We start from the raw sequence: 13233 nt of genomic DNA on the forward strand, positions 1-13233 counted from the left end.
AGTATAGAGACGGGGACACTATACTGTAAACAGGTGCCGTCCGGGTGAGACATAAAACTGAGGTCCTGACTCTCTGTGGTCATTAAAAATCTTTCTCCAAAAGAGTAGGGGTGTAACCCTGGTGTCCTGGCCGAAGTTCCCATTGGCCCTTACTAATCATGTCCTCCTAATAACCCCCCTCTCTGAACTGGCTTCACCACTCTGCTCTCCTCCCCACTGAGAGCTGGTGTGTGGGGAGAGGACTGGTGCATCATCCAGGTGGGGCCACACACTGGGGGTCCGCGCTTTGAGTGGAGTGTCCAGAAAAGCGCTATATAAGTGTAAGCAATTAGTATTATTATTATTAAACCCTAGAACAGCCTCATACACAACCCCAACTGCCCTTCTGTCACCTCGTCAGAACCACCACAACACAATTCAACACACACCCCAACACAGGCTCATACACAACCCCCAATATTATTGTGTGTTTATTACTGTTAGACTCTCTGTTGTCTCCTCCCTCACTGTGTCTCCTGTCCCACTGTGTGTGTGTTTATTGCTGACAGACTCTCTGTTGTCTCCTCCCTCACTGTGTCTCCTGTCCCACTGTGTGTGTGTTTATTGCTGACAGACTCTCTGTTGTCTCCTCCCTCACTGTGTCTCCTGTCCCACTGTGTGTGTGTTTATTGCTGACAGACTCCTCTCTCCTCACTTCTAACGATGATCCAATTAGCCAATGGGCTGGATCAGGACGGGTGATTGGCAGCCAGACCGGCCTACCTGGGGGCTGCAGGGGCGGAGCTCTCTCTCCTTTCCCGGGCAGCTATGGAGTGGGAGGGTGGAGCTGGAGGGGGGTGTGTGGGGGTGCGGCAGCCCCCGGGGGCCCCCCCTGCCCTCGCTCTCCGCAGGCGGTGGCTCCTGGGACCGCAGGGGCCAGACGTGGGGTCCAGCCAGCGGCAGCGGGCGCGAGAGGCCGGGGTTCAGGGTGTACGGGGGCTCTCTCTGGGGACGGGAACGCAGACGGGGGCGGGGGTGGGGATGTGGGGGTGCTCCATGCTCCCGCATCCAGCTCCGGGGGCGCTCCCAGTCCGGCGGGGCCCGGGCGGGGGTCCCGGCCTCACTGTTCCGGCTCTGCGGGGGCGATCGGGACCGCGTGTCCGTCAAAGTCCGCCCCGGACCCTCCCAGGAGCCCTGGATCTGCGCCCCCCCAGCCTGGGACACCCCTCCATCTGGGGGCTCTCTTTGGAGACCCCCCCCAGCCTCCGGGCCCCGGTCTGGGAGAGGTCCGGGCCCCCTCGGTAGACCCGTGGCGCCCCCTGCAGTCCGTCGGTCTGGCTGAGGGTGCTGTTGCTCCCCTCTGTCCCCGCCTCTCTCTGCCCCCTGCCCCTGCCCCTCGCGCCCCCCTGGGGTCCTGGCGGTCACAGCTGCCCCATCCTGCCCTGTGTGCTCTGCTCCCTCCTGCGGGGCAGTTTCAGGGGCCCGGGTGCTGTTGCCCCCGGCCATGTGGGCACTGTGCCGGGCTCGGCGGGCGGGCCGGAGGAGAGGGAGGGAGAAGGGAACTCGGCCGTAACCAAACTGACCAGGCAGGACGGAGGAGGAAAATGACCTGGAATAGAGAGAGAGAGAGAGGGGGGTTCATAAAGACACACTGACTGACTGGACACTCCAGTACATTAACACTGCACTGAGAGAGAGGGGTTCATACAGACACACTGACTGACTGGACACTCCAGTACATTAACACTGCACTGAGAGAGAGGGGTTCATACAGACACACTGACTGACTGGACACTCCAGTACATGAACACTGCACTGAGAGAGAGGGGTTCATACAGACACACTGACTGGACACTCCAGTACATGAACACTGCACTGAGAGAGAGGGGTTCATAAAGACACACTGACTGACTGGACACTCCAGTACATTAACACTGCACTGAGAGAGAGGGGTTCATACAGACACACTGACTGGACACTCCAGTACATTAACACTGCACTGAGAGAGAGGGGTTCATACAGACACACTGACTGGACACTCCAGTACATTAACACTGCACTGAGAGAGAGGGGTTCATACAGACACACTGACTGACTGGACACTCCAGTACATTAACACTGCACTGAGAGAGAGGGGTTCATACAGACACACTGACTGGACACTCCAGTACATTAACACTGCACTGAGAGAGAGGGGTTCATACAGACACACTGACTGGACACTCCAGTACATTAACACTGCACTGAGAGAGAGGGGTTCATACAGACACACTGACTGACTGGACACTCCAGTACATTAACACTACACTGAGAGAGAGGGGTTCATACAGACACACTGACTGGACACTCCAGTACATTAACACTGCACTGAGAGAGAGGGGTTCATACAGACACACTGACTGACTGGACACTCCAGTACATTAACACTGCACTGAGAGAGAGGGGTTCATACAGACACACTGACTGGACACTCCAGTACATTAACACTGCACTGAGAGAGAGGGGTTCATACAGACACACTGACTGGACACTCCAGTACATTAACACTGCACTGAGAGAGAGGGGTTCATACAGACACACTGACTGACTGGACACTCCAGTACATTAACACTGCACTGAGAGAGAGGGGTTCATACAGACACACTGACTGGACACTCCAGTACACTAACACTGTGGTGAAAGCAGAAGATTATCTAATAAAGCAATCTTAAACTCTGGTAGCCCTAGTAAGCGATACTGAGCTGCAATGTGTTGGAGGCCATTAATGGCCCTGAAACACAGCAGGATATATGCTGTAACCACCACTGGTGTCAGCCCACAATTCCCACACTGTAATTACCAATTACCGCACTGGGGAGCACAGACCACCAGCATCTTCTAGAGACCACAGTACTTGGAGCCAATGACAGATAGGAGAGTCTGGAGACCACAGTACTGAGAGAGACAGACAGTACAGTCTCTGGAGACCACAGTACAGAGACAGACAGGCAGTACAGACTCTGGAGAACACAGTACAGAGACAGACAGGCAGTACAGAATCTGGAGACCACAGTACAGAGACAGACAGGCAGTACAGACTCTGGAGACCACAGTACAGAGACAGACAGGCAGTACAGACTCTGGAGACCACAGTACAGAGACAGACAGGCAAGTACAGACTCTGGAGAACACAGTACAGAGACAGACAGGCAGTACAGACTCTGGAGAACACAGTACTGAGAGAGACAGACAGTACAGACTCTGGAGACCACAGTACTGAGAGAGACAGGCAGTACAGACTCTGGAGACCACAGTACTGAGAGAGACAGGCAGTACAGACTCTGGAGACCACAGTACTGAGAGAGACAGGCAGTACAGACTATGGAGAACAGAGTACTGAGAGAGACAGGCAGTACAGACTCTGGTGACCACAGTACAGAGAGAGACAGGCAGTACAGACTCTGGTGACCACAGTACAGAGAGAGACAGGCAGTACAGACTCTGGTGACCACAGTACAGAGAGAGACAGGCAGTACAGACTCTGGTGACCACAGTACTGAGAGAGACAGGCAGTACAGACTCTGGAGAACACAGTACTGAGACAAACTGTACCGACGCTGATTATCACAGAGACACAGGGAGAGGCCTAATCCCTCACCCTTCCCTGTATTAAAATATCTCAACTAGCTGCCCCCTCCAGGCCCCCGCCTGAGCCCAGGGCGTGTTCGCTCCTGGGAGGGTCTGCTTTCTCACAGGCAGAGTGCAGAGGAAGGAAAGCGCGTGACGGGGGGCTCCGTGACCCGCACAGGAGGGCGTCACGCCTCGATGACACAGCTTTACCAGCGTCCTGGGTTTCCTGCTGGCTCACAGCCCACGGGCACCCCCTCCCTGCGCCAGCATCGCCATCGGCTGGGTATGAGCGCACACACTCGCTGAGTTATAGTCAGTGTGCCAACGCAGCAAGGTGCGAATGGCTCTGTGTCAGTGACTTTGTCAGTGTGTCAGTCACTATCTCACTGTGTCAGTGTGTGTGTCAGTCTCTATCTCACTGTGTCAGTGTGTCAGTCACTACCTGACTGTGTCAGTGTGTGTGTCAGTCACTATCTCACTGTGTCAGTCACTGTCTCACTGTGTCAGTCACAATCTCAGTGTGTCAGCCTCTATCTCACTGTGTCAGTGACTGTGTCAGTCACTACCTGACTGTGTCAGTGTGTGTGTCAGTCACTATCTCACTGTGTCAGTGTGTCAGTCACTATCTCACTGTGTCAGTGAGTCACTATCTCACTGTGTCAGTGAGTCACTGTCTCACTGTGCCAGTGAGTCACTATCTCACTGTGTCAGTGAGTGTGTCAGTCTCTATCTCACTGTGTCAGTGTGTCAGTCACTATCTCACTGTGTCAGTCACTGTGTCAGTGTGTCAGTCACTATCTCTGTGTCAGTGACTGTGTCAGTCACTATCTCTGTGTCAGTGACTGTGTCAGTGTGTTGGTCACTATCTCACTGTGTCAGTGTGTCAGTCACTATCTCTGTGTCAGTGACTGTGTCAGTGTGTCAGTCTCTATCTCACTGTGTCAGTGTGTCAGTCACTATCTCTGTGTCAGTGACTGTGTCAGTGTGTTGGTCACTATCTCACTGTGTCAGTGTGTCAGTCACTATCTCTGTGTCAGTGACTGTGTCAGTGTGTCAGTCTCTATCTCACTGTGTCAGTGTGTCAGTCACTATCTCTGTGTCAGTGACTGTGTCAGTGTGTTGGTCACTATCTCACTGTGTCAGTGTGTCAGTCACTATCGCTGTGTCAGTGACTGTGTCAGTGTGTCAGTCTCTATCTCACTGTGTCAGTGAGTGTGTGTTAGTCACTATCGCAGTGTTGATAAGGGGCTCCTCTGGAGTGAATTGGGCAGAGATAAGGAGATAAGGGGGCTCCTCTCGGCTTTTCTGAATGTCTTACACTTTTCACACTCCTCTTACTGAAGCATCTACTCAGGAAATGGATGAATCTCAACTCGCTGACAAGCACGACACAGTGAGCCTCCACAGACTGACAGAGAGCCTGGGCTGTCCATTACTGCCGAACGTCCATTAAACCACGAGCCGGAAAAACACTATTATTTCAGTAAAATACATACTGTACATCCACACTCCATATATACACTCAGGATCTTATTTTTTAACAATTTCAATCAAACCCACCAATGACGATTGTTTCTGTGCCATTTCTATCATGAGCCTACAAACTCTGCACTTCACGTGTGCTAAATATACAGTATTAAATTCATGAAAGCCTACGAAACACAAACATCACCAATGAAGCAGAAAGCGATGAACCTACCCCATTTAGTATTTAATTTTACCTTGTGTCATTATGCCTTTATGGAGGGGGAAAAGTACAGTATTCCTGATTTGACAGACAAAACTCCCCTTTAGCAGATTTTGTCCCTTAAATCCAAAGTTTGTAAAAGCAAATTCCCGGTAAACCAGGCGTTTACTGTTCGTTCAATGAGAAAAAGCAGAAAGAAGAGATAACAATCTGTCTGTCTGATTCCTCTTACCTCCTAGATGAACCCGCGTCCTGACTGGTCGGCACAGACCTCCTGTTCCCGCCTCCTCCACCACCACCTCCTCTCCCTCTTCCCTGATTGGCTGGCCGATGTGCTGTCCTCCCTGATTGGCTGTAGCCATTGGAGGAGGAGGAGAAGGGCTGGCGGTAGAGGGAGACCATCTCCTGATTGGCCGGGGAGAAATCGGGCTGGTGGAACTGAGGCTCCTGATAGGTCAGGGGTGGCTGGTGTACCGGGTCTGGACCGGTGCTGTAGAGAGACAGCCCTGGCTCCTGATTGGCTGAATGAGGAGAGTGCAGGTGATGGGGCTGCCTGCTGCTGTCGGGGGGTCCCACGTAGAGAGAGGGGTCGCTCGGGGATTTCCTCAACTCTCGGAGCGGGGCGTAATTGGGGCGCAGTGCCGAAATGACGCCGCCCTGCTCCCTGAGGCTGGGGGGGGCAGCCGGGTGCAGGGGAAAGGGTCCCCAGGTCTGTGAGGGGTCTGCGACTGGCAGCAGACACTGCCTCCTCCTCTCCGAGATCCCAAACCCGCAGCTACGAGAGCAGGGCGTCCAGGCGCCCCAGGGGCCCCACACCCCCTGCAAGGGCCCCACCGGCCCCTCGCTTGCGGGAGCCTGCCGGGACGCTCTGCCTGGAGCCTGCGGAGCAGAAAACACAGCGCGGTGAAGTCAGGCACAGCGCCCCCTGCTGGAAGGCTGTGGCACTGCAGGGCGACATGGTGGAAGACAGAGGGGACGCAGGGGCGGAGAGGGAGAGCCTGCAGGGGGATTGTGGGCGTTCGGCGGCGCAGACGGAGCAGGCAGTTAAAGGTTAACAACCCACCTCGGGCTCGGGCTGGGAGAGCTGCACGCCGGCGAAGAGGAGGCTGAGCACCACAGACAGCAGACACAGCCTGGGGGCAGAGAGCAGTTACTACACACCGGCACACTGACTCACAGACTGGCACACCCGGGGAACGCCACACCGCTGGCGGCGCTTGTTTACTCTGCACAGGTAACAGGGTGGTAGTAAAACCTGGAGTGGATCAGACTGCTGTGCACTGGGAGTCTGACTGACAGCTCTGTAAAACCTGGAGTGGATCAGACTGCTGTGCACTGGGAGTCTGACTGACAGCTCTGTAAAACCTGGAGTGGATCAGACTGCTGTGCACTGGGAGTCTGACTGACAGCACTGTAAATCCCGGAGTGGATCAGACTGCTGTACGGACTCCCTTCCGTGTGGAGGTGGTGTCGTCCTACGGCCTGTCCCTCTTCACGGGTCCAGACTAGCCCAGGTTGCACAAGAGAAACTCCGTGATTCCTGGCTGCTTCCCGTCCGCCGGGGCAGTGCTTTCCCAGAAAAGGAAGGGGGAATTACGGAACAGGGGGGCTGTGACACAGCAGCTCAGCGCTCCACAGACACTGGGAACACGCCGGCTGCGAGACACTGGGTTCCTGGGAAAGGCGTGATGTAGTGAGAAAAACCTAGTGTTGACCACACTGGACCAGTGAGCTCAGAGTCCTTCAGCAGACAGCGCAGGGCTGATGGGTCCTCATGACTGACCACACTGGACCAGTGAGCTCAGAGCCCTTCAGCAGACTCAGCGCAGGGCTGATGGGTCCTCATGACTGACCACACACTGACACCTCACACACAGACTCCTATAGACACACACACTGACATACTCAATGACACAAACAGTTAACACACACAATGACATGCACTGACACACTCTCATATACTGTATATATATGCACACACACACTGACAAACACACTCACACTCCGATACACACTGACACACACACACACACACTCTCATGGGTCTCTCCCTTTGTTGGGGTGTACCTGTCCTGCAAGTCTGTCGCTTATTGTGAGAAACGTGCTCACACTGCATGTACACAAATACACACACAACTGTCCCTATTCCAGATCCACTCCAGCTACAGTCAGGACCTCCTGCTATCTGCCCCTGGAGTTGTACTCTCACTCTCTGCAGTTTTGGGGTCCCCCCTCGTTTCCTTGCTGCTTCAGCAGTGCGCGCTAAGCTGTTAGTGGGACAGGTTTGCAATCTGTCTTTCTGTCTCTCAGTCAGTGTGTCTCAGTCAGTGTGTCTGTCTCTCAGTCAGTGTGTCAGTCGGTGTGTCTGTCTCTCAGTCAGTGTGTCAGTCAGTGTGTCAGTCTCAGTCAGTGTGTCAGTCAGTGTGTCTGTCTCTCAGTCAGTGTGTCAGTCTCAGTCAGTGTGTCAGTCAGTGTGTCTGTCTCTCAGTCAGTGTGTCAGTCTCAGTCAGTGTGTCAGTCAGTGTGTCTGTCTCTCAGTCAGTGTGTCAGTCTCAGTCAGTGTGTCAGTCAGTGTGTCTGTCTCTCAGTCAGTGTGTCTGTCTCTCAGTCAGTGTGTCAGTCAGTGTGTCTGTCTCTCAGTCAGTGTGTCAGTCTCTCAGTCAGTGTGTCAGTCTCAGTCAGTGTGTCAGTCAGTGTGTCAGTCTCAGTCAGTGTGTCACTCAGTGTGTCTGTCTCTCAGTCAGTGTGTCAGTCTCAGTCAGTGTGTCAGTCAGTGTGTCTGTCTCTCAGTCAGTCTCTCAGTCAGTGTGTCTGTCTCTCAGTCAGTGTGTCAGTCTCAGTCAGTGTGTCAGTCAGTGTGTCTGTCTCTCAGTCAGTCTCTCAGTCAGTGTGTCTGTCTCTCAGTCAGTGTGTCAGTCTCAGTCAGTCTCTCAGTCAGTGTGTCAGTCAGTGTGTCTGTCTCTCAGTCAGTGTGTCTGCCTCTCAGTCAGTGTGTCAGTCAGTGTGTCTGCCTCTCAGTCAGTGTGTCAGTCAGTGTGTCTGTCTCTCAGTCAGTGTGTCTGCCTCTCAGTCAGTGTGTCAGTCAGTGTGTCTGTCTCTCAGTCAGTGTGTCAGTCTCTCACTCACTCAGTCAAGCAGCGCGCAGTGGCTCCCCTGCGGTTCCCAGAGCGGATCCCCCAAAGTCCTGCAGCGCCCCCCCTACCTGCAGCCTCCCCGTCCACGCGTCTCCCTCATGGCTCTCGCCCTGTCTGCTGGCCCCTCTCGCACAGAGCGAGGAAACAGCCTCTCCTCTTCTCCGAGTGCGCCTCCTGCTCCGTCCGCTGGCCCGTCCTCGGCTCTCGGCTCTCGGCTCTCGGCGGCTCCTCGCCTCTGTCCTGCTCGGAATCTCGCCCTCCTCTCCTCTGCGCGCCGGGAGGGAGCACCGCGGCGCGTCGGAGTTTCAGTCCCAACTCTGGCTCCGGAGTTCTTGTCCTTCAGCCGATAAATACTTTCTTTAAGGTGGTCCGCCTTCGTCTCAGCAGGAGGGCGTGCGGGGGAGCTGCGGTTAGGAAAAAAAATAGGGATATTGTATCAGAGGGTCGTGCGGAAAGAAAATTCCACCTTAAAAACCTGCCCCTGTAGCCACGCGCCAGAGCTCATTGTTCCGGTATAAGTCAGCTCGAGTCCGCCTGCGGGGAAACAGCACGTTAGCGCTAAAACCGCAGTTTGTGTTTGTGTCTGCTTCTATTCTGATCTTATTCCTGATCTCACTGGGCTTTACTGCACTGTACTATGCTTTTACCTTGACCTCACTGGGCTTTACTGCAATCTACTGTGCTTTTACCCTGATCTCACTGGGCTGTACCGCACTGGACTGTGCTTATACCCTGATCTCTCTGGGCTTTACTGCGCTGTACTGTGCTTTTACCCTGATCTCACTGGGCTTTACTGCGCTGTACTGTGCTTTTACCCTGATCTCACTGGGCTTTACTGCGCTGTACTGTGCTTTTACCCTGATCTCAGTGGGCTTTACTGCGCTGTACTGTGCTTTTACCCTGATCTCACTGGGCTTTACTGCATTGTGCTTTACTAACACATTCAGAATTAGAAATCGAGTTGATAACGAGATGAGTACGATCAAATAAACAGCGAAATGTGCCCTAAGCGCAGAGCTGGGGACTCGGGCGGTACGTGACCTCTGCGGTCCCTGTGGCCACAGGCCGTGGACGGGCTCTGGACACCGGTCATACAGACAGGAGATGAAGGAGCTTCAGCACTGCGCGAACTGAGCCCGGAGTTTCAGAACGTGACGTCAAACGTTCTGTCGGTGATCTAATTCCACAAACAGCCCGCTGGGTCAACGCGGCACTCTTTCGCCTAATACGTGTTTTTTCGCTCGTAAAACGGTCTCCCTTGTTGATTTTAAGCAAACATCCTCTCCCCGTGTGCACACAAAACGTAATAATCTTCCTCCGCGCGCCCCTGACAGCCCACGTCCGGCTGCGGCAGGGATTATCCACGCGACAGTGAGCCGCTTAGCGCTGCCCCGGCGCGCGCTGGACACTGTGCTTCACGGGCCCGTGCGCAGACCGCCTCGCGGGGACACGGCTCCCCGAGCTGCGCCCCGTCACGCGCCACCCGCTTCAGCACACACGCAGAGGAGAGTGGACAAGAATGGACAGAGCTCTGCCCAGTCTCTGACCGCAGCACGCTGGACTCCAGGGGACAGTAGACAGAGCTCTGACTGCCCAGTCTCTGACCAAAGGACACAGTTTCACTCTGTCACTATAGTGTACTACAGTAATACCGCAGTTTACCACAGTGTGTTATAGTGTACTACAGTAATACAGTACCACAGTTTACCAGCGTGTTAATGTACTACAGTATATACCACAGTAAGTTACAGTGTACTATAGTATATACCAGTTTACCACTGTGTGATATAGTCTAATACAGTATATGCCACAATTTACCACAGTGTGTTATATTATACTACAGTATATACCACAGTGTTATACAATACAACAATATATACCACAGTTTACCACAGTAAGTTACAGTGTACTATAGTATATACCACAGTTTACCACTGTGTGATATAGTCTAATACAGTATATGCCACAATTTACCAGTGTGTTATAGCGTACTATAGTATATACCTCAGTTTACCACAATGTGTTACAGTGTACTACAGTATATACCACAGTTTACCACAGTGTTATACTATACTACAGTATATACTACACAGTTTACTACAGTGTTATTGTGCACTACAGTTATAATAATACTAATTGCTTACACTTATATAGCACTTTTCTGGACACTCCACTCAAAGCACTTTACCTGGATGATGTGTGGAGGAGAGCAGAGTGATGGAGCCAGTTCAGAGAATAATATGAATACCAGTATATACCACATTTTACCACAGTTATAATATACTACAGTATATGCCAGTTTACCACAGTGTGTTTATAGTGTACTGCAGTAACACCGCAGTTTACCACAGTGTTATACTATACTACAGTAGATACCACAGTGTGTTTATAGTGTACTACAGTACATACCACAGTTTACCACAGTGTGTTACAGTCTAATACAGTATATACCACAATTTACCACAGTGTGTTATATTATACTACAGTATATACCACAGTTTACCACAGTGAGTTACAGTGTACTATAGTATATACCACAGTTTACCACACTGAGTTACAGTGTGCTATAGTATATACCAGTTTACCACAGTGAGTTACAGTGTACTATAGTATATACCACAGTTTACCACAGTGAGTTACAGTGTGCTATAGTATATACCAGTTTACCACAGTGAGTTACAGTGTACTATAGTATATACCAGTTTACCACAGTGAGTTACAGTGTACTATAGTATATACCAGTTTACCACAGTGAGCTACAGTGTGCTATAGTACATACCAGTTTACCACAGTGAGTTACAGTGTGCTATAGTATATACCAGTTTACCACAGTGAGTTACAGTGTACTATAGTATATACCAGTTTACCACAGTGAGCTACAGTGTGCTATAGTATATACCAGTTTACCACAGTGAGCTAAAGTGTACTATAGTATATACCACAGTTTACCACAGTGAGTTACAGTGTGCTATAGTATATACCAGTATACCACAGTGAGCTACAGTGTACTATAGTATATACCAGTTTACCACAGTGAGCTAAAGTGTACTATAGTATATACCACAGTTTACCACAGTGAGTTACAGTGTGCTATAGTATATACCAGTTTACCACAGTGAGCTACAGTGTACTATAGTACATACCAGTTTACCACTGTGTTGACCAGTTTCCCGAGCCGCGAGCAGACCCCTCCGGCCCGGGACCCCGGAGAGGCGGTTCGGCAGAGGCGGGGTGCGGCGAGCGAGAAGTGGCCGTGACTGACCGTGCCGACACCCCGCTGCTTCAGGCGCGCTGGCGGGGCCGTGCGCTGAGGAGAGACACCTTCTCCGTCCCGCTTTTAAACTTCGCCCCTCAGACGGGTGCTTACAGTCCCTGAGATCAAACTGCGAAGTGTCCGCAGTCACGTCGCGATGCCCCCCCGCCCCTCCCCACCGCGGAGCAGACCCTGTGGCGCGCTGACGCCCCGGGACAGTTTTACAGTCTAGTTTTCTCTCCCTGCTGTCACATGCGACCGCCCTCCGCCCTCCGCTGTCCCCGAGTCACGATCGGACCGTCCGAGCCTGGCCGCCCCGCTCACCGTGTGTGACGTCGCAGAGCGGGAGTCGTATGGACACGCAGTGAGGCTGACTCGCCCCCCGCTATCTCTCTCCCACTGCTCCGTATCTCCGCTCTGTCCCTCCCCCGCACCCCTCCCCCTCTCTCATTTAGTTACTATAGTCCCTTCAGGAGCCCAGCCCCTGTACTGTTACTATATTCTCTATAGGAGCCCAGCCCCTGTACTGTTACTATAGTCTCTATAGGAGCCCAGCCCCTGTACTGTTACTATAGTCTCTATAGGAGCCCAGCCCCTGTACTGTTACTATAGTCTCTATAGGAGCCCAGCCCCTGTACTGTTACTATAGTCCCTTCAGGAGCCCAGCCCCTGTACTGTTACTATAGTCTCTATAGGAGCCCAGCCCTTGTACTGTTACTATAGTCTCTATAGGAGCCCAGCCCCTGTACTGTTACTATAGTCTCTATAGGAGCCCAGCCCCTGTACTGTTACTATGGTCTCTATAGGAGCCCAGCCCCTGTACTGTTACTATAGTCTATATAGGAGCCCAGCCCCTGTACTGTTACTATAGTCTCTATAGGAGCCCAGCCCCTGTACTGTTACTATGGTCTCTATAGGAGCCCAGCCCCTGTACTGTTACTATAGATCCTATAGGAACCCAGCCCCTATACTGTTACTATGTTTTCTATAGGAGCCCAGTCCCTGTACTGTTACTATATTCTCTATAGGAACCTGGCTACTGTACTGTTACTATATTCTCTATAGGAACCCAGCCCCTGTACTGTTACTATAGATCCTATAGGAACCCAGACCCTATACTGTTACTATGTTCTCTATAGGAGCCCAGCCCCTGTACTGTTACTATAGTCTCTATAGGAGCCCAGCCCCTGTACTGTTACTATACTCTATGGGTACCTGGCTACCGTACTGTTACTATAGCCCCTATAAGAACCTAGACGTTGTGTTTTTACTATAGCCCCTATAGGACCCAGCCCCTGCTCTGTTGCTGTAGGGGTGGCTGGCTCTGTGTCTGCTGCTACAGACTGCTTGGCTAACGGAGGAACACAACATTCCTGACACAGGGATTATATACGAGTGGCAGCCGGGGCAGGCCAGCGATAAACAAGGCCAGCTTGTGTCCTTCTCCTTCCTCTCTCATGCAGTCCTCTGCTTTTCCTCATCCCTTTGATCTTTTTCTCTCTTTTCTCCCTGTCTTCCCTCGCTGCCCCTAGGAGCCTGGAATCCTGGAATCCCCTGGATTCCTGTGCTCC

General features: G+C 52.4%; 1 protein-coding gene across 7 annotated transcripts in view; it reads right to left on the minus strand.

Annotated features, from left to right (window-relative positions):
* The window catches only part of adamtsl4 (ADAMTS like 4), a 29448-nt gene extending 17351 nt beyond the window's left edge, over positions 1-12097 (minus strand). For 5 of the 7 annotated variants that reach the window (XR_015930729.1, XR_015930726.1, XR_015930728.1 and 2 more), the window contains exons 1-5: positions 11553-11976; positions 8478-8813; positions 6339-6408; positions 5508-6154; positions 763-1588 (exon numbers count right to left, since the gene is read on the minus strand). Coding sequence is in view for 3 of the 7 variants with exons in the window: in XM_088621582.1 (XP_088477708.1) it covers positions 763-1588; positions 5508-6154; positions 6339-6408; positions 8478-8509 (1575 nt within the window). In the remaining 4 variants the exon portion in view is untranslated. The other 2 variants (XM_088621584.1, XM_088621583.1) reach the window with 2 other exon arrangements.
* Positions 12098-13233: the final 1136 nt, after the last annotated feature.

Source organism: Lepisosteus platostomus, chromosome 26, assembly GCF_059453375.1.
Source record: "Lepisosteus platostomus isolate fLepPlt1 chromosome 26, fLepPlt1.hap1, whole genome shotgun sequence".
NCBI classification, from domain to species: Eukaryota; Metazoa; Chordata; class Actinopteri; order Semionotiformes; family Lepisosteidae; genus Lepisosteus; species Lepisosteus platostomus.